General features: G+C 37.6%; 2 protein-coding genes across 2 annotated transcripts in view; one reads left to right on the top strand and one right to left on the bottom strand.

The window, feature by feature from the left end:
• mybpc3 (myosin binding protein C3) overlaps positions 1 to 9,578 on the top strand; it is a 71,206-nt gene extending 61,628 nt beyond the window's left edge. Inside the window, exons 28-31 of the mRNA XM_030159809.1 lie at positions 1,339 to 1,498; positions 2,384 to 2,520; positions 5,674 to 5,860; positions 9,038 to 9,578. Of these exons, the coding sequence (XP_030015669.1) occupies positions 1,339 to 1,498; positions 2,384 to 2,520; positions 5,674 to 5,860; positions 9,038 to 9,066 (513 nt within the window). The 3' untranslated portion in view covers positions 9,067 to 9,578. The remainder of the gene's footprint in view (positions 1 to 1,338; positions 1,499 to 2,383; positions 2,521 to 5,673; positions 5,861 to 9,037) is intronic.
• Positions 9,579 to 14,902: 5,324 nt separating this feature from the next.
• Positions 14,903 to 18,916, bottom strand: part of lgr4 (leucine-rich repeat containing G protein-coupled receptor 4) — a 35,228-nt gene continuing 31,214 nt past the window's right edge. The window contains exon 18 of the mRNA XM_030130832.1: positions 14,903 to 18,876. Coding sequence (XP_029986692.1) covers positions 17,489 to 18,876 — 1,388 coding nt within the window. The 3' untranslated portion in view covers positions 14,903 to 17,488. The remainder of the gene's footprint in view (positions 18,877 to 18,916) is intronic.

An 18,916-nucleotide genomic window follows, 5' to 3' on the forward strand; every position in this document is an offset into this window, starting at 1 on the left:
TAGTCAATGAAATGTCAACACAACCAAACATATTTAACCATTTAATTTCCGTAATTTTAGGGGAAGCCGGGGTTCCCTTGCAGTCTGTGAGATATCGCCACTGATTGCGCTGTATATGGCCCCTGACTTAAATGAGTTTGATAACCTTGACACACTAATGTTTTCAGTGAAACTGGCACTTTGCAAATTCATCCCTTGGGCCAGATTGGAACCTTTTGGTGGATCCCTTTTGGCCCCTGGGTCATATGTTTGACACCGCTGGCTTAGTAAGTGTCTTACTGACTGGTGACAGAGTTTGAGGACATCCAACTACTAACCTTGTAGTTAATAGCTAAGCCTGTCGACCGGCTGAGGTGGTTTAGATGGTCCATAAACTTTAAAGGCTTTCTGGCCGATTGAAACGTGTTCAGAAAATGTGATTCCTAGTGTGCAATTTACAAACTGTCGGCCTTATTAATTCTCATTCTTAGTTATAAATGCTTATAACCAACAAGCCAGTTTTATTTACATATTTATTATTTTACTGCTGATTTATTTATATTATGTATTATTGTATAAAAACAGGTACATATAGTTTAATTCTCCTGTCAGTGCTCCTGACCACGGTGCTGATGAAGATCTGGAGTTGGTCCCTGAGCTCCTTCAGTGGCAGCTCACCTCTACAAACATGTACTATGTGCTAATGCTACTGTACTGACATCTACTGTAAAGTTACATTTCACTTGCACATTACAGTTTATTATCACACCTTACTGTTAAATTACCCGGATTTCTTACCCAGTTCTGTTTGTACTTAGCCTACTTCTAATTTATTATGTATAATGTGTTTGCTCTTGTGTTCTATTTTTACCCCACCCCCCGAAGGGGAGGCAAGTGATATTGTTTTTGGTTTGTTTTTTTTGTTTGTTTGTTAATACTCTAGAAGCAAAACTCTTGGTTGAATTCATACCAAATGTGGTTTATAGATTGCCAGTGACCCAGAATAGATCTGATTACATGTTAGGAAAAGTATGTCAAAGTTCAAATTTTTTATGAATTTTTCAAATGCTAATGTTAGGTACTGTGTGTGTGTCAGGATAGATAAAATGCAGAGAGCGAATTTTCCTACAGGGATAATAAAGTCAGTTGACCTTTAACCTTTATATTGTTCTTTTAAGTTGTGAGGTTAATGACAGAAGCAGGATTGTTCCTCCACCTTAACATTTAGAATCAGAGAACCAAATACGGAAACATATTTGTGGTAAATATCTCATAAAGGCCTTAGAAGTATTGTATGCATATGAAATCCAGTATATTAAAGATGAAAACAGAACCTGACCTGCATTGTGTCATCTGCAGGAATGGTTTACCGTCTATGAACTGTACAGACGAACCAACTGTGTGGTGTCGGACCTCATCATGGGGAATGAGTACGTCTTCCGTGTCTTTGCCACAAACCTTGTGGGTCTGAGCCCAGATCCTTGCAACACGAAAGACAGCGCTTACATCCAGAAAACAGGTAGGAATGAAAAGACTGGTCCCATTTGCACAGTATATGCATGTTATTACCTCTACCAGGAGCTATCGTTATCGCTTTGCTTTGTGTTTTTGCGTGCGTGTTTGTTTGTTAGCAAGATAACTCCAAAAGTTACGAACAGATTTTCATGAAATTTTCAGGAAATATTGATACTGGCACAAGGAAGAAATTCTTAAATTTTAGTGGTGATCAGGGGTGGGGGGGGTGGGGGGCATGGGGGCCCACTGATCTGCCTTGGCGGAGGTCTGCGCTCTCCGAGTGCTTTTCTTGTTCTGCCTGTATGTTCTACAGGGTGTATCAAAACAAACTATACATTTTGAAAAATTACCCCCAGTTCCACATTTGATCATTTTTGGAATTTTCTATTATGGACGTCGGTAGGTAGGGGATTGGTGGATATTTGTCCAAATTTACAGACCCAGGTTACCCTAACCCTAACCCTAACTTGGCCTGTCCTCAGTGACATTTTCAGGCCTAAACAAGTTGAATTAACTTTGAAAGGCAGGAACAGCTGCCATGGGTAAAAAAATGAAATTGACATGGCGGCCAAAGTGTTAATGCTGTAACCTGACAATTTTGTGGTAAACAAGATGGATGCCCATTGTCCCCTCCCATGACCTTTGATTGGATTTAAATCCCACCGCTACTTCGCACAAACCAGTTTTAACTTGGATTGCGCAATTTGCCCCTGCTCACTCATGCATGAAAACCTGGGGCTGTAAAGTTGGACAAATATCCACCAGTCCCTTACCTACCAATATCCATAAAAGAAAATTCCAAAAATTATCAAATGCGGAACTGGGGGTAATTTTTCAAAATGTACAGTTTGTTTTGATACACCCTGTTTATCCTGATTTGTCTCCTCAGGTATTGCGTACAAGCCACCGAGCTACAAGGACCACGATTTCTCGAGGGCTCCTAAGTTCACGCACCCTTTAGTGAATCGATCCGTCATAGCAGGATATAACGCCACGCTCAGCTGCTCAGTCAGGGGCATCCCAAAGGTCAGTGAGCCTGTTACATGAAAATGTCAAAAGGAGAACAACTGTGAATGTGACTCAGATGCAGATTGGATAATAGTTTTTGTCATCAATTCCCATGTTGATATTTATAGAACAGTGATTTTTTAGAGTTCAGCATAAACATGTCCCACTAAGAAAACCATTAACACCATGAAAAATAGGAACTACAATCTTACAGCCTTTTGCACAAATCTAATGCATATGATTTTATTTTTATTCATATTCACAGGGTTTTATCAAAGCCCAATATTTACAGATTCAAAAGACCTAAAACAAGAGATTGTGTTTCATTGTTTTGAGGGAAAACAAATTTGGAAAAACAACTAAAGGGATTTTCATCTGAGCTGAATTTCTTGCTGTTTCTCAAATTTGGGCTCAAAACTTAATGGATGGTACACTAATTGTTGGAGCAAAATTCTCAACATTAACATGATATATGAACTTATGTTGACCTCAATAAAGTGTTGTGAAACTCAGTGGCATGGCCTCAGTCATAAATGATGAAACAAGGTGAAATAGACCAAAAGAAGAAGCAACAAAATGTGGGGAAAAAAGAGAAATATTCATCAAATGAAACCAAGGTAAAAGACCTAAGATGAAAATGATCTAAAAGATGCAAGAAAACCAGGGTAATGTTTAAGATGTAACATGATGAAAATTATGCAAAACTTGAAAATGATGGAAAATTCCCCAGAAGACAAACACTAAGTAAAAGACACAGCAAGACAGAAATTACATAAAAGACTGAAGGAGATGCAACAAGACAGAAATTCTGTGAAAGACTCAAAAAAAATAAAATAAAACCAGACAAGACAAAACCAGTGATAGAGTCTGTCAAAATGTAGACATCACAGCAATTTATAATGTACATCTCCTGAGGAAAGTCTGTTGCATCGTAAACTGGAAAAATTTTGGAACCACTGCTTTACTGGAAAGAGTATAAAGCAAGTAAAAACACTCCTGACGTTAGAGTTGTCATCACGGCTATCTTAACTGAGACCATATAATGATACTGAAACCAGGACCAGTAGATACACACATTACAGCATCACAACAACTATATCACTATATTACAGACTGATGTGGTATAAGGGCTGAGATGGTTCCTATTATTATAATTATTAAAGTAGCAGAATGTGGTCTGTGGAAAGAAAAAGTTTTACACCTGAAAGATTTCATCCCAACCACAGTAACTATGTTAACAAATAAATCAGAAAAGGTAAAAGAAATGTATGTCTGTCTGTCAGAGACCAACATAGTACTGAGAGCCATCCAAAGTACTACAATACTACCTGCCATTAACCCATGAAGACCCAGTGCTATTGTTGTGGCAGTTCCCAAATATTTTTTTTCTTTCTATTTAACCCTTCTTAAGTGATTTATCACCATTTATTATAATATTATGATCTGTATTTTATAATTCTTTAGTGAAAATTAGGTATTTTACTATATTTAATTTACTAATCATGTACTTTAATCATCAGTGCTGTGATTACATGTGAGGGGTATTATAGCAGAAGGAGAGAAAATTTAAGAAAAAGTGACTTTTTCGGTCACATATATCATTAACAGAACATAAACCCAGTGTGTCCATCCACTGTCACTAATCCAACTCCACAGGTTTTACTGGTGAATCAATGTTGTAGAAGATGACAGTGTTTTCACGTTCACCACGGAGCCTCTGAACGTCCAAATGGGTCACATCTGATGACCATGAAAAGATGATAAACTATTTTACAACAATTATTTACATGTATGGATAGGACTATTGGATCAACAGGTATTAAACATTTACATCAGTAGATGGTTTTGGTCTACGGTGCATATTTGAATCTGTATGGGTTAAACTTAACCTCCTAAGACCCAGCTATGGGTTTTCTGTTCACATTTGTGGACAAGAGTTTCACAACTTTATACAAAAACAAAAAAAGAAAACTGTCTACCACCAAGGACATTCCATGAAAATTTTAAGAACTGCATCTGAAAAAACTGTTGCATCATGATGTTTCCAATATTGGCACTTATTTAATAAAAAACAAAAAAAGCTTGTACTTTGCTGACACTTCCTGGGTCTTAGGAGGTTAAAGAATCGTAAGATGTTTGAGGGTTAACCCTTTCATGCATGAATAATGAGAACCTTAATCAAGATTTTTTTCCTGAGTGTTTTTATTCCTATTTAGGCATGAAAAAAACAATGCAATTTAATTTTTTTTATGAATCTATTTTTCACAGAGTTACAAAAATGTCCACTCAGATGGACAGCATGCATTTGATTTTTGAAGTAAAGAAACACATATTTAAAACCCATCATCATAAAGTGATATACTGTGTGAAAACTATGAAATACATACATATGTATATATATATATATATATATATATATATATATATATATATATATATATATATATATATATATATATATATATTTTAATGCAGCTAATCTCATGTTTTCACACATTTTATCATATTCTACTTCTAGTTATGGTGATAATACGCAAAAAAAAAAAAAATTTGTTTGAGAAAATTTGCAGTTGATTTACACTCAAACATGTTAGTGCAGATCAGGTTTATCAAGAACAGCAAAGTTACAGTAATGGTATGAATGTCAGTGTAGATGATGCATGAGCGTCCACTGTGTTGGATGATATCCTCCTGAAACCCAGGAAAGTGAACATTTTTCACTTTTTTTCTTTTTTTTTTTTTTTTTTTTACATTAAACAGTGATCTTGGTTGGAAACTGCATAATGCAACAGTTTTTTCAGATACATTTTTAAAATTATTTTCATTTATTTATTTTTTAATGGAATGTCCTTCGCAATGAACAGCATTTTTTTTAGTGAAACTGTCAAACTTTCGTCCCCTACAGAGAACAAAAATGCATGGCTGGGTCTCAGGAGGACATGGAACTAAAACAACTAAACCCATGAACATACAAGAGAACAGCTGGAGAATAGGTGTCCACTGTAGTGACCACTATGCATGAAAGGGTTAATATCAAGTGTCAAACAGTATTACTCTCTCTGTATTACTATCACCCTGGAGTCATAACATAATGTCCAATAACAAGAAAAACAAAATAAAAAATCACAGGTGGTAAAAGAAACCTCTGACATATTTATTGTACCTCATCAGCCTAAAGTGACCTGGTACAAAAACAAGATGGACATCTCGCATGAAGCCAAGTACCGGATGCTCAGTAAAGAAGGTGTTCTGACGCTGGAGATCCGTAAGCCGTGTCCGTTCGATGGAGGAGTTTACATGTGCAAAGCAGTCAACGACAGCGGAGAGGACACTGTGGAGTGTAAACTGGAGGTTCGCCGTAAGTATCCGGCTGAGTGGACCTGGAACAGAAACGTCTGTGACCTCATTTCACTGACCTACTTTTTTTTATCCACTCACTTCATTCTGCTCAAGTTCATGTGAACGTCCGCAATGTATAATAAAATACACCATAACTATTAATGTGGGAAAACACAGGATAAAGATTTCACTTTGTAAAATAAGTAAAAACCAACATGAAAATATGCATTTAAGGAAGTACTTGAATGTTTTTAGACTTGAAAGCTGTGATTTATGTGTTATAATGTGTGTGTCCGGGCTGATCCTGGAGTAAAATCCACATCTGCCCCTCTCTTTTATGAATGTTTTAGATTTGTCACAATTATTCATGGTTTTATCTCCTCCTGTAGGTGTTAACCACTTCTTTTACAAGTTTGCACTGTAATCTAGGAAATATAGAAATACTCAAATGCAGTTTTATGTGCATATATTAATTCCACTGAAGTTTTTATTACATTTTCACAAAACTTCATAAACAAACACCAAAAATCAACATAACCATTCGTCTATAATTCATGTAGTTTAGTATATAACTCCAGTTACACAGTTTCAGTGTCAATAGTCACATAAATCTTACATTTTTCCAGTTTTTGTGGAAAGTTTCCTCCTTGGTTCTCAACATATAAAGTGAAGTTCTCCATAACAGGAGGATCTGATCTGGCTTTTGGAGTGTCCACGTTAATCCTGTTTATATTAGCTGCTTTTTTACTCATTTTTAGTGAAACCTTAGTCAAATAAATATCTTTTTTCATCACAACTTCCACATTGCTCTCAAGGTAGGTATTTGTAATTTCATCGCCCAGTAGCAGTTGTAGTCCATACTGAAAATATGTTCAAACTTTGAGCCGATTACCTAAAATGTTCAGTTGTTGGTTAAATGGGACACAGCAGCACAGCCAACAACCTGGAGGGGGTGGAGCATGAAGTGGCTCATTTGCATTTAAAGGGCCAGCGTTCAAAACAACCTTTCTGGTGTCATTACTCAGAAATAGGGTTGAAGATGGACCTGTGGAGTTGAATTAATGAAGAATTCAGACCCAAGCATAGCTTTTACAGTTTATGTAGACCACAGTAGTGATGTGACGTTCATGAACGAATCAAATCTTTTGAACGGCTCTTTGAAATGAACGATGGGAACCGAGTCTTTGTAAAGAGTCATCTTTTTTTTTTTTTTTTTTTTTTTAAGGAGGGAGTGTCCGATTGCCTGTCAGTTTAGTGTCACTGGGGAGGCATTGGGCAGGAGGAGAATGTTCGAGCAGAAAAAAAAGAGTGCTTGTGCACTGCGCATGTCTCATGGCAAGAAGTTAGGGAAAAAAAACAACAGTTTGAAGCGTGAGGTGAGCATACTGGAGGAGGCGGAGCTGGAAGACTGGTCGAAACCGGAGAAAAGTTTGAGAGTGAGTGAGGGACCACCTGTGAGTAATGAGCCAAAGAAAAAGGAGGAGTATTTGGATGCACTTTTCAGAAAGAAAAGATGAGCATGCAACTTGCAATATTTGCAAAAAAAAAAAAAATCTTTCAAGCCTGCACCGCCATTTGAAAACTCAGCACCCGACTGTACTTGTGGAACAGCTCAGGCGAAATGTCACAGTCACAGATGATACGAATTCTACAATCGAAAGCAACAATGATTGAATTCCAGCATTTGCCTAATGTCACCTCTCATGTCATGTACAGGGTGACACAAAAAAACGGGAACTTTTTAACAATCCAATAAAACCAAGAGTGATGGAAGAAAAATATTTTATTCATAGTAATTGAAACCTTAAACCATGCCATTTAAGAAACAATGATGGGTCGAGTCATGTACACTTTACTCTTGAGATAGCCCCACAAGAAAAAATCACAAACGGACAAATCTGGCGATCGAGGGGGCTAGGGAACATTACCGAATCTTGAGATCACACGGTTACCGAACAATTCTCGCACAGCTGCCAATGGTTACTAAAATGGGGTTGTGTTTACTTGCTCAAGGTCACTGTCTCGCAGTGCTGCCACTTGCTCATGTCTGCCAATACGCACTTCAAAAATTCCTGTTTTTTTGGCCTGTACAAGTACAGGGTGACCATAGTAACCATTGGCAGCTGTGCGAGAATTGTTCGGTAACCGTGTGATCTTAAGATTCGGTAACGTTCCCTGGCCCCCTAGATCACCAGATTTGTCCGTTTGTGATTTTTTCTTGTGGGGCTATCTCAAGAGTAAAGTGTACACGACTCGACCAAGAACTCTGGAGTTAAAACAGAGAATTCAGGATAAAATTCACAGTATCCCAGCTGAGATGTTGCAGCGGTCAATGAGGAATCTCAACAGCAGATTTCAAGAATGCATTCGTACAGGAGGACGCCATCTACAGGAAGTAATTTTTAAAAAATGAAAATTCCATCATTGTTTCTTAAATGGCATGGTTTAAGGTTTCAGTTACTATGAATAAAATATTTTTCTTCCATCACTCTTGGTTTTATTGGATTGTTAAAAAGTTCCCGTTTTTTTGTGTCACCCTGTATTTAGCCCACACATTTGAACTAACTATTCTTTTTTAACGGTAAGATAATATTTACTGTCACGTCAATTAAACACCTTTAAAATGTAATGTCAATCATCACATGTAGCCTATTTAGACATTAAAACTTTGGTGTTTCAAAATAATGCAAAAAACATGAAAGAGCCAGTCTTTTGAACGGCTCCTGATTGAACGGCTCCCTTCAAAGAGCCAAAAGTCCCATCACTAGAAAATACACAGTTGGCCATAAAGTTGTAATAATGTTGTTTTCAGACACATTCCGCTTTTTATTCCTATTTACACACATCAATAATCACTTTTGTTCAGATGCACTGATTACATACTGACTCCCAGTCACACTTTATGAAGGATAAATCACATTTGTAAAATAATTTCATTAGAAGAGGTAATTATATTTTATTCCAACTTCATGGGCAGCAGTGTATGTGTATGATCAGCCTCTGTAGTATCACAACAGATGCTTACTTTTTATTTTAGGTCTTATATAGAAGCTGGTTTAAATCATGCTACAGAATTCCCTTCATATTCATTCATTATGCCATTTTTCCTCTGTGTGTTGACCTATATGTACTTTCTATCTGACTTTAAACAGACCATTAATACCACTATGTTCTGATTTATGTGTTTGATTTACAGCTCAAATCCCAAAAGAAGAGAAGAAGTAAGAGCTAAGGAGGAGACGCCGAGTGTTTGACTGAAGAACAGATCGATTTGTCTTTAGCGTGTCCTGCATGTCGACGGTTTGGAGTCATTAGAAGTGTCCTGGCCTGCCTGACTACCTGTGTTTAGCTTGTGTTAGAGTTTTGTTTTGCACTTCTCTCTTCTCTCTTCAGCATTGATTAGGATTAAATGCACACTATTGTTCCCGAAAATGAGAGTATCCTGAAATTTGACAGGTGTCAGATGTAAACAGCATATTCTGTTTTAGCTTTTTTTCTGATTAAGCCACATGGCATCTGCTGATATTATTATTCTAGTTTAATGAGGATTCTATGGACATCTACACAATACATTCAGAAAATTCATCTCATTTTACTGCAGATTTCAACACACTGCACCTATCAGCCATACATTAAGTCCAACATTCTCTCTGATATTTTCAAGAAAATGAAAAACATATTACAGCTAAAATTTGCTTAGAAGTCTTATTTCTGTCTTTGTGCATAAGAAATCAATATAAGTGAATCCTCAAAGGAACTTTATGTTGGTAAATGCAAGTTATGCAAATTTAGAGGATTTCAGTTCTGTTGCAACATGTTGATGGTCATATGAACTATGTTTTTAGGTCAAAAATGTCCAATTTCATCACAATTAACGCTATATTTTCATGTCACAAATGGCCAAGTTATATTTTAACTGAATTTACCTGAAAAACAAATATTCTATTCTTTTAGATTCCCCAATTTTTCTTACAAGATCATACACTACACATCACATGTTTTATTTTTACAGGTTCAATATGGAGTATGGTGCTGATCCATCCTGCTTATGTTACGCCAATACATACATTAAGAATGTCACACGTCACTTTTTAAATCAACAGTTTTCTAATAATAAGCATTTTTATAAAGAAATAACAATTCTATATTGTTATTTACTCTTTAGTATGATGATAAACTATACAATAAATAATTCTGATCCTAGTTTTTGCACAGGGATCATTAGTGTAAACGGTGACATGGCTGCCGAGCATCAGTATGATGGGATCCGTAACAACGTCACATCCGTCCACCATTTTGTGTTTTTGTGTCAGCTGTTATTGTTTTAGATCCACAATACTAACATTTATGAATAACAGGATAATTAGCAATAGTAAGTCTATAAGTTTATTACTAATAAAAAACTGGTACTGACCAGAGCATCATGGGTAATGTCACGTCCGTCCACCAGCAAAAGTTTTCACATACACGTGCTATTCAAAATCCAATATTTCTGAAAATATAGCTTCTACTGTCAAATAATATCAGTAGTCTGTGCACAAATGTATTAGCATTATTTCAACACAGTTCTATGCATTTGTCACAACTATTTTTTTTTGACAAAAATGGCCACTCATTTGACCCCCTAAGTAAATTTTAGCCGATTAGCATTTCAGTATTTTTCAGAACATGAGTAAAAACTGTGATCTTTTGCGCATGTAAACATCAACGTCAACCTCTCTGTTCTGCTGTAAGCCAGTGTTATGTTCAGCAAAAGAAACTGGGTTTTGCTTGTTATTTATCTTGCTAATTTATTCGATTAGTAAGATAATATTAGTATTTATGTATTAGTTTTATGTTTGTCACTCCATTACTCACTCAGTTCACACATTATAAATTAATGGATAAAACCAAGAAAGATGCAATACACTGGTCAACAACAAATTTATTGTTTAAGTTTTTTGAGCTGATTTAGGATAATTTTGGTGTGCTGAATCCAAAAATCACATTAATTTTGCTCAATCAGGTCAACTTTCTGAACTACGCTACATATTGGCTTTTTAACATTTTTGCTTACATTTATGGGCATTTTCACATCATATGATACAAAATTCTTTCATATTTCTTGCAATAAACGAGTTCTGAAGATTTTACTTTTGCCAATTTATGATTAATGTTTTTTTTTTTGATATTACAGGTGAATGAAATGGCTTCGACTAGAAGATCTTGCAAAAATAAGCCTGACGTATTCTGCTACATCTGCGGTGAATACACCATTGTACCTAACAGGAATCAAGTCACAAGTTTCATAAAGTGTGCTTGTGAAAATGATTTTTTTCTCTTAAAACCTATTTTGGGTGAGAACTATATAAAAAATCAACTGATAAAGTCACAAAAATGTAATCAATTTTGTGAGAAGATCAAATTTTTCAAAATCAAATTAGCAAAAAAAAAACTGACCTGATTGAAAAAAACAGATGTCATTTTTGGATTTAGCGGTGCAAAATGGTCCTAATTCAGTTGAAAAAACCTAGACAACTTGCAAAAAACATTTTTTGTAACCCAGTGATATTTATAAAATCCTAACTTATTCTGTTCTGGACATTAGTGTTTGGTTTTGTTTTTCTGCATAAAATCTTTGCTTTAAAAACACAAGTTGGCTTTGTTGAGTTATTAGTAGCGGTGTATTTGTGGTGGAGAGCAGCTCCTGCAGGGCCTCTGGAATACAGAATATGCAAAAGGCATTCCACTGAGAACCAGAGGGCCTGCGGAATGGATGAGAGTTGTCACAGGCTTAGTTTTATTGTAACAAGGCCCGAGTAAAGCCAAAGGTGTGAGGTATGTGCCTAATGTGCAGGCCACAGAGGATTGTGGGATAGCTGGGATGTCCTTTAACCACAGAGGACATGAATCAGGGAAGTGCAACACAGGCTGGGTTTCATCCAGCAGACGCTTCAGTATCAGTCAACAGTTAGCCCTCTGATGCCTTGAATGTAAATATTTCTCATGCCCACTCAACATACAGCTGCGAAGCATCCAACCAGCCTTGTACGTGTCACAGGGCCGGTATTCGCATACACAGCGAGCGTCTCACAGCGCCTCTGTGTTTGCAGGTGTTTTGACATGAGGTTTCACTAAAATCCACAAATTACATATGAAAAGGCTACAAGGTTCACAGGCTCATCAGATTTCATGTCAGTTTCTTGATGCAGTCCCAGAGGTTATTTTTCACTCGTCACCACATTAGAGCTGGCGGCACGAGCGAAGGAGGTCGACAGCGGCGGGCAACGCGACTAGAGGCTGGGGGTGAAAGGAAACTCCAGTAAATGGCAAAAAACAGCCACTAAAACTGAAAACATCAAACACAAATCAAACACATGTTGACAGATTTCAGAAAGTCTGCGTGTAGGTGGGGTTGACACGAGGACCACCAGCTGAAATCAGTGTAAGAAGGCTAATGCGAAAATACTCATGCACTGACTTTACATATATTTTATTTTATATCACCAAGCATGAATGTTTAACGTGGGGTTTGGTCTTTATGAAAGCATGTAAATAAATACAGTCGCAGAAAAAATTAGTAGACCACCCTTGTTTTCTTCAATTCCTTGTTCATTTTAACGCCTGGTACAACTAAAGGTGCTTTTTTTTTGACAAATATAATGATAACAATAAAAATAGCTCATATGAGTTTAATTTCAGAGCTGATATCTAGACATTTTCCATGTTTTCTTGATAATAACCAAAATCACTTCAGTTCTTGCATCAGTATCTATGACACAGGTGTCAAACATGTGGCCCGGGGGCCAAAACCGGCCCGCCACAGAGTCCAATCTGGCCCCCGGGATGAATTTGTAAAATGCAGAAATTACACTGAAGACATTAACAATCAAGGATGTCAAAATAATTTTAGGTCAATTCAACCTAAAGTGGGTCAGACCAGTAAAATACTATCATAATAACCTATGAATAATTAAAACTGTGAAAAAAAAAAAAAAAAAAAAAAAAGGAAAATGACACAAAAATGTTTACATTTACAGACTCGCCTTTTACAAGCAACATATGAATAACCTGAAAAAATATGAATAACCTCAAATGTCTTAAGAGAAGTATGTGGAATTGTGCCAATATTCTGCCTGTTACTAAATGTTTTGTGTATTTGTAGATCCACTGTGATCTGTAAGTTGTAATGCATATGTACAAATGATAAATTAAGGCGTAATATTGTTAAAATTGCACAATTCAAGATTTTTTAATTAGTTGAAGATTTGTTTTTTTGGCTTAATTTGAGATTTTTTACTAAATTTGAGATTTTTTTTGCTTAATTGAAGATTTTTTTACTTAATTGAAGATTTTTTTTGTGGCTTAATTCAAGGTTATTTTTTTTACTTAATTGAAGATTTTTTTTGGCATTAATTCAAGATTTTTTTTACTTAATTAAAGATTTTTTTTTGGCTTAATTGAAGATTTTTTTTTCTAAATTTGAGATTTTTTTCTGGCTTAATTGAAGATTTTGTTTTACTTAATTTAAGATTTTTTTTGGCTTAATTCAAGATTTTTTTTTTTTTACTTAATTGAAGACTTTTTTTGCTTAATTCAAGATTTTTTTACTTAATTGAAGAATTTTTTTTTTTGGCTTAATTGAAGATTTTTTTTTACTTAATTGGAGATTTTTTTTTTTTTTGCTTATTTCAAGATTTTTTCCTTAATTCAAGCTAAATTTTTTTTTTGCTTAATTCAGTTCAAAACTCTGGAATTTTTGCACTTGGCAAAAACATCCCAAGGGCCGAACTGGACCCTTTGGTGGGCTGCATTTGGCCCCCGGGCCACATGTTTGACACCCCTGACTTAAAGTATAAAAGTAAATGTAAGAAGGAAAAAATGCCATTAGGACAAAAGCTTAGGCGGAGCCACAGGGGCCTACAGTGCACTACCTACGTCCTCACTGGAGTGTGACGTGATCTGCGTCATGTGCGGGTGTGATGGATCATGTACAAACTGATAAGGTGTCGGAATGATGTGTTTATACTTCTCATCCAGCCACAATCAAATTCACTCTATCCAGATGGTGTGATTTATCTGGCTGATTTTTTTTTTTTTTTTACTTGAACGATGACAAGCTGGAATGAAAACAAGCTGAAATGAAATAGGAGTAAAGAGGATATTTTTAAAATGTAAGGAGCAGAAAGTACAGATAACTGTGTGAAAATGTAGGTAGAAGTAAAGTCAGCTGAAAAATAAGTACTAAATTATAGATAATCAAAATTTGTACTTTTTTTCTGCAACTCTACATACTGTTTTCCCCTTTCTCATCTAAAATGGCTCTTTGCATAATAAGGGTTATTGAAAATGTCATTAATAACACTGGTCAACAACAAATTTATTAAGTTTTTTGAGCTGATTTAGGATAATTTTGGTGTGCTGAATCCAAAAATCACATTAATTTTGCTCAATCAGGTCAACTTTCTGAACTATGCTACATATTGGCTTTTTAACATTTTTGCTTACATTTATGGGCATTTTACTCATCATATACAAAATTCTTTCCTATTTCTTGCAATAAACGAGTTCTGAAGATTTGACTTTTGCCAATTTATGATTGTTTTTTTTTAATATTACAGGTGAATGAAATGGCTTCGACTAGAAGATCTTGCAAAAATAAGCCTGACGTATTCTGCTACCGTTTGTAACACTTAATAAATACATCCTGTTAGAACATGATTTTTTTTTCTCTTAAAACCTATTTTGGGTGAGAACTATATAAAAAAATCAGCTGATAAAGTCACAAAAATGTAATCAATTTTGTGAGAAGATCAAATTTTTCAAAATCAAATTAGCAAAAAAACCTGACCTGATTGAGAAAAACAGATGTCATTTTTGGATTTAGCGGTGCAAAATGGTCGTAATTCAGTTGAAAAAACCTAGATAACTTCCAAAAACATTTTTTTTGTAACCCAGCGTAATTTAAGCCAAAGGGAAAATTTGTCTGTCAAAACTAAAACTTACCAAGATACGGTCCATGACAAAGGTTTTACAGGTTACGTTTAAAAAAAAAAAAAAAACTGCGGTAAACACAGATGAGTGAAAATAGTTTGTGTTCTTTCAATTTTATTCATTCACAATTTATAAGAATTATTTTTCTAAGAACAGAATAAAACACCTTGGGGAGATCTCACGAGACAACCTACAAATAAGATTTCATCTGAACTGAACTTAAGTGAGACACTTTTTATAATCTGCATTATTCTGCACGTTTATATCTATAAAAGATAAAACACAAAAATTCATAGTTTATAGTTTGGTTAAAAAATAATCACAGTATACAGTACATAGATTCCTCCCACAATTTGCATTTAACTAAAAATGATGTACAACCGTGTGTGTGTGTGTGTGTGTGTCAACATAAAGCCAAGAATACAAACAAGAGCACAAAAGAAAACAGACTTTTACAAAGCACTGCTGGTAGCCACTACAGTCGAGGAGGTAGCTTCCTTAGTTAGCATCCCATTCTTGATTATGCATTTTTTCAAAATAATTTACATACAAATAACAAAAAAACAAAGACCAACCTACTGAAAGGTGAGTACATTTTCATCAGAGGGGACACAGACATGGCAAACAATCAACAGACATTACATTGGTGCAAGAAAATACACAACCAGTCGAGACAATGCCTGTGAAAAAAAAAAAAAAAAAAAAACAGAAATCAGCAAAATAAAAATCTAATTGGTGCATTATAAGGATTCAAGAATGTCTCAAAGGTAGAAGAGAAATGTTTCTGTACATTGCCTAAATTCCTGAGCGCTCACATGACGTGACACGTGGAAACATGCTCTGAGGGTGTATCCACCTTAAATGTGTACAGTCATGCTCCGGCACATCAGCCAAACATCGGCCAATCCCTCGACACTCGCAAACTCCTTCAGCTCAGCTCTCAGGGCGTAAGAGACAATACAACACGGACACACTCCTAAATGAAACCGGACTTTACAATGTGAAATGAGCATGAAGTAAAGAGGGAATGCAGAGAATTATCTGAAGGCAATTCCTGTTATTTCTATTTATTTTTCTGTTATTCTTTATGCCCATTGGATGTGAATCATTAAGTAGAGCTCAGACTGCTTTTATGAAGGTGCCACAGGTACAGGAAATCCACACATGCACACAAAAATCCTTTTGACTGCAGATACTTGTCTCTAAATATCTGCGGTTGGATAATGATCAGCCACATTTCAATTAGAACAGTCCATTTTATATATTTTGGCTCTGCTTCTGTGTGTTCTTGTTGACTCAGCTGGTTGCCAGTCGTGCGCTGCATTCACATCGCGTCGGAGAACAGGAAGACTGGGATTACATTCACATTTGACTTGGACGGTATTCATACGGTTAACATAAGCCAAATTATGTTTAATGATAAAATTTAACTCAATCAGGAAAAAGAACCTCTGAAATGACTTTCCCCTGATGCTCAGATGATTGGACAAACCAGAGTATTTCCTGTTTGCATCAAATTGTGAAGTCGAATAAAATGAAAGCATATTTTTTACTCATTAGTGTTAAATCTTTTAATCTGACCGCATGAAGAAACACTTGTTCCGTTTGCCAAATATCACCTAAACGTCAGAAAAACTGTTAGAAACGATGTTGTGGGTGTGTTTAGTGTAAGTATGTAGCTCTACAGTGAAGATCAAATATGACTGGATACAAATATCAATAACAGGAATTATCCTTCAGATTAGTTCATGTATTATCGAAGCTACATGCGTGTGTTTTATGAATAATTACACAGAGGTGCTGTTGTGTTGTTGAGTTTTTGGGTTTCACTGTACAGTCATGATTTAAAGGCCACCTTTCTAAACGTGAAACCCCCCCCCCCAGACATTCCCACTGCTCAAAATAAATAATAACTCCACTCAAACCGCCGAGCATAGTTGTGGCTAAAACAGTGATATCTGCTACTTTTATCACATTCTTAGTCTTAGTAACATCAAGCAAAGAAGTGTTTATTATAGACTGGCATGTACTTATCATTCTTATGCTGATTAAGATCACAGGCAGGCAGAAGTTATTGCTAAAGTTGCATTAATCCCCCACTGGTAGGTGAAGAAGACCACGTAAAAAGTACATTCGCACAGAAATTCTAAAATGATTATAACATGTGCTACATTTAAGTTAAAAAAAAAAAAAAAAAGAAAAATCAAAGTATAAAATTGACATTTGGGTGACAAAGCTTGGAAATTGACAAGATGCATAACAATTCAAACATTTTCAAAAGCTTATAAGAATGGGTGAAACAGAAGTCTTTAACATATGAACTGAGGCTTGTAAAGTGATATCGGATCTAAAGCAAGAGGCAGGCACTGGTGGCGACGTTTGTCTTTACATTGTCCGTTATCAAGCAGTCTGCAGCGCGACGTGCTCAGTTCAACCTCCGCTGGGCAAAACATAAACTTAGAAATAGTCTCTAGGTTGAATCAGTGTACGGAGTTCCCTTTAAATAACTGGTTGCATCTCTGTTTACTTTACACAGTAATTACAAACTTAAGTGCTTGAGGAAGAGTCTTGTAGCAGGGTAGTTGGCACATTCTGTTGTTTGCTATAAAAATGTTTATATACTCTTGTAGCATAAAAATTCACATGACAAACATTTTGGAGCTCTGAAGCGTCCTCAGTCCTTGACTCGAGGTATGTTGTATGAGTAGTGTACCAGAGGAAGGCCTCTGCTCTGACAGAAGCAGGCTCTGCCACAGGCCTGGACCTGGTCTGAGCTGTCCGACACAAATGAGTCGCCCTCGTCGGCGTACTCCGACTGAGCGGAGGGCGTGCCGCTGTCTGCCCAGAAGCCCTCTGAGCGCTGGCACACTGCAGCTCCTGCTAAGAGGGTGGGACAGCTGTGAGACTTCACCAAGTGTCTGCAGACTGTGGAGGACGAGGAGCAGGTCCTGGCGTGCAGCGCCGCCTCGCACTGCTCGCATACAAGTGTCTCTCCACAAAGCTGCGAGTACATCCCACAGTCAAAGCCGAGGTGAGTAGATGAGCCTCCGTCGGTTAGCTCCGACCCTCCGCCGCCGTCGTCTCCATGGCTTTCGGCCTTTGCTTCCCTGGTGGCACCACGTAGCCTCAGCCAGTCCTCCCTGAAGGCCGGGCTGAAGAACACGTAGAGCACCGGGTTCAGACACGCAGGCAAGGGGAAGAAAATCAGGGTGACAGATTTGGCGATTTCAGGGCCGCCGGCAGAGGAACCGGTTAAGAGAGGGGCGAAAGAGAATGCCGCTACCGGGCAGAAGAAGATGCAGTTGGTGAAAATGAGCCAGGCGACGTGGCGCAGGGCACCCGTCTGCTCTGGGTCCGCCAGCTCCACCCGGCCCAGGTGGCAATACAGCTGCGTGTACACGGCTGCGGTGAACAGGTACGCCAGCGCGTTGAGCAGCACCAGTACAACTGTAACGCTCAGAGCCGGGCTGTCGACGCCAGCGAAGGGCAGGCAGAGAGGGGACGTGGACTGGTCACCGGAGGTCAACAGAGGCAGGCAGGCTCCGGCGGCAGCCAGCAGACCCAGCAGCCCCGCAGCCAGACTGAAGCGCCGATCTCCTCTCCAGCATCCGCGATGGTCGCTGCTGTTCCTCCTGGGGGATATCATCACTTTACCCAGAATGGTCCGCACAGCCACGCTGCGCTCCACAGCGGCCAGGGAGAGTAATAACACCGCCCATTCAGAGGAGAAGACCGCCAGCGCTCCTGTTATCTGACAGCCGGGACCCATCTCCCACCACACGCCAAACTCAGCGAAGGAGCCCCAGGTGGCGACGTCGAGCACCGTCAGCACCCCAACATAGACACCTGTGAGCAGGTTGGCCAGGGCCAACAAACCCATCAGCAGCCTGGCTGGAGACAGAGACGGCGTGAAGGAGTGGGAGTGGCCTGAGGCTCGGTGTGTGGGGGAGAATGTGGCCACCAGCACCAGGCTGTTAAACACCAGGGACACGAGGCAGATGAACCAGACGGTCAGACGGATCATCCAGTTCCCCAGCAGATGCTCACAAGGCTTAAAGGCTCCTGGGAATGAAAAAGGCACGATTGTTAAAAATAAAACGGT

This window comes from Sphaeramia orbicularis, chromosome 3 (assembly GCF_902148855.1).
Source record: "Sphaeramia orbicularis chromosome 3, fSphaOr1.1, whole genome shotgun sequence".
NCBI lineage: Eukaryota > Metazoa > Chordata > Actinopteri > Kurtiformes > Apogonidae > Sphaeramia > Sphaeramia orbicularis.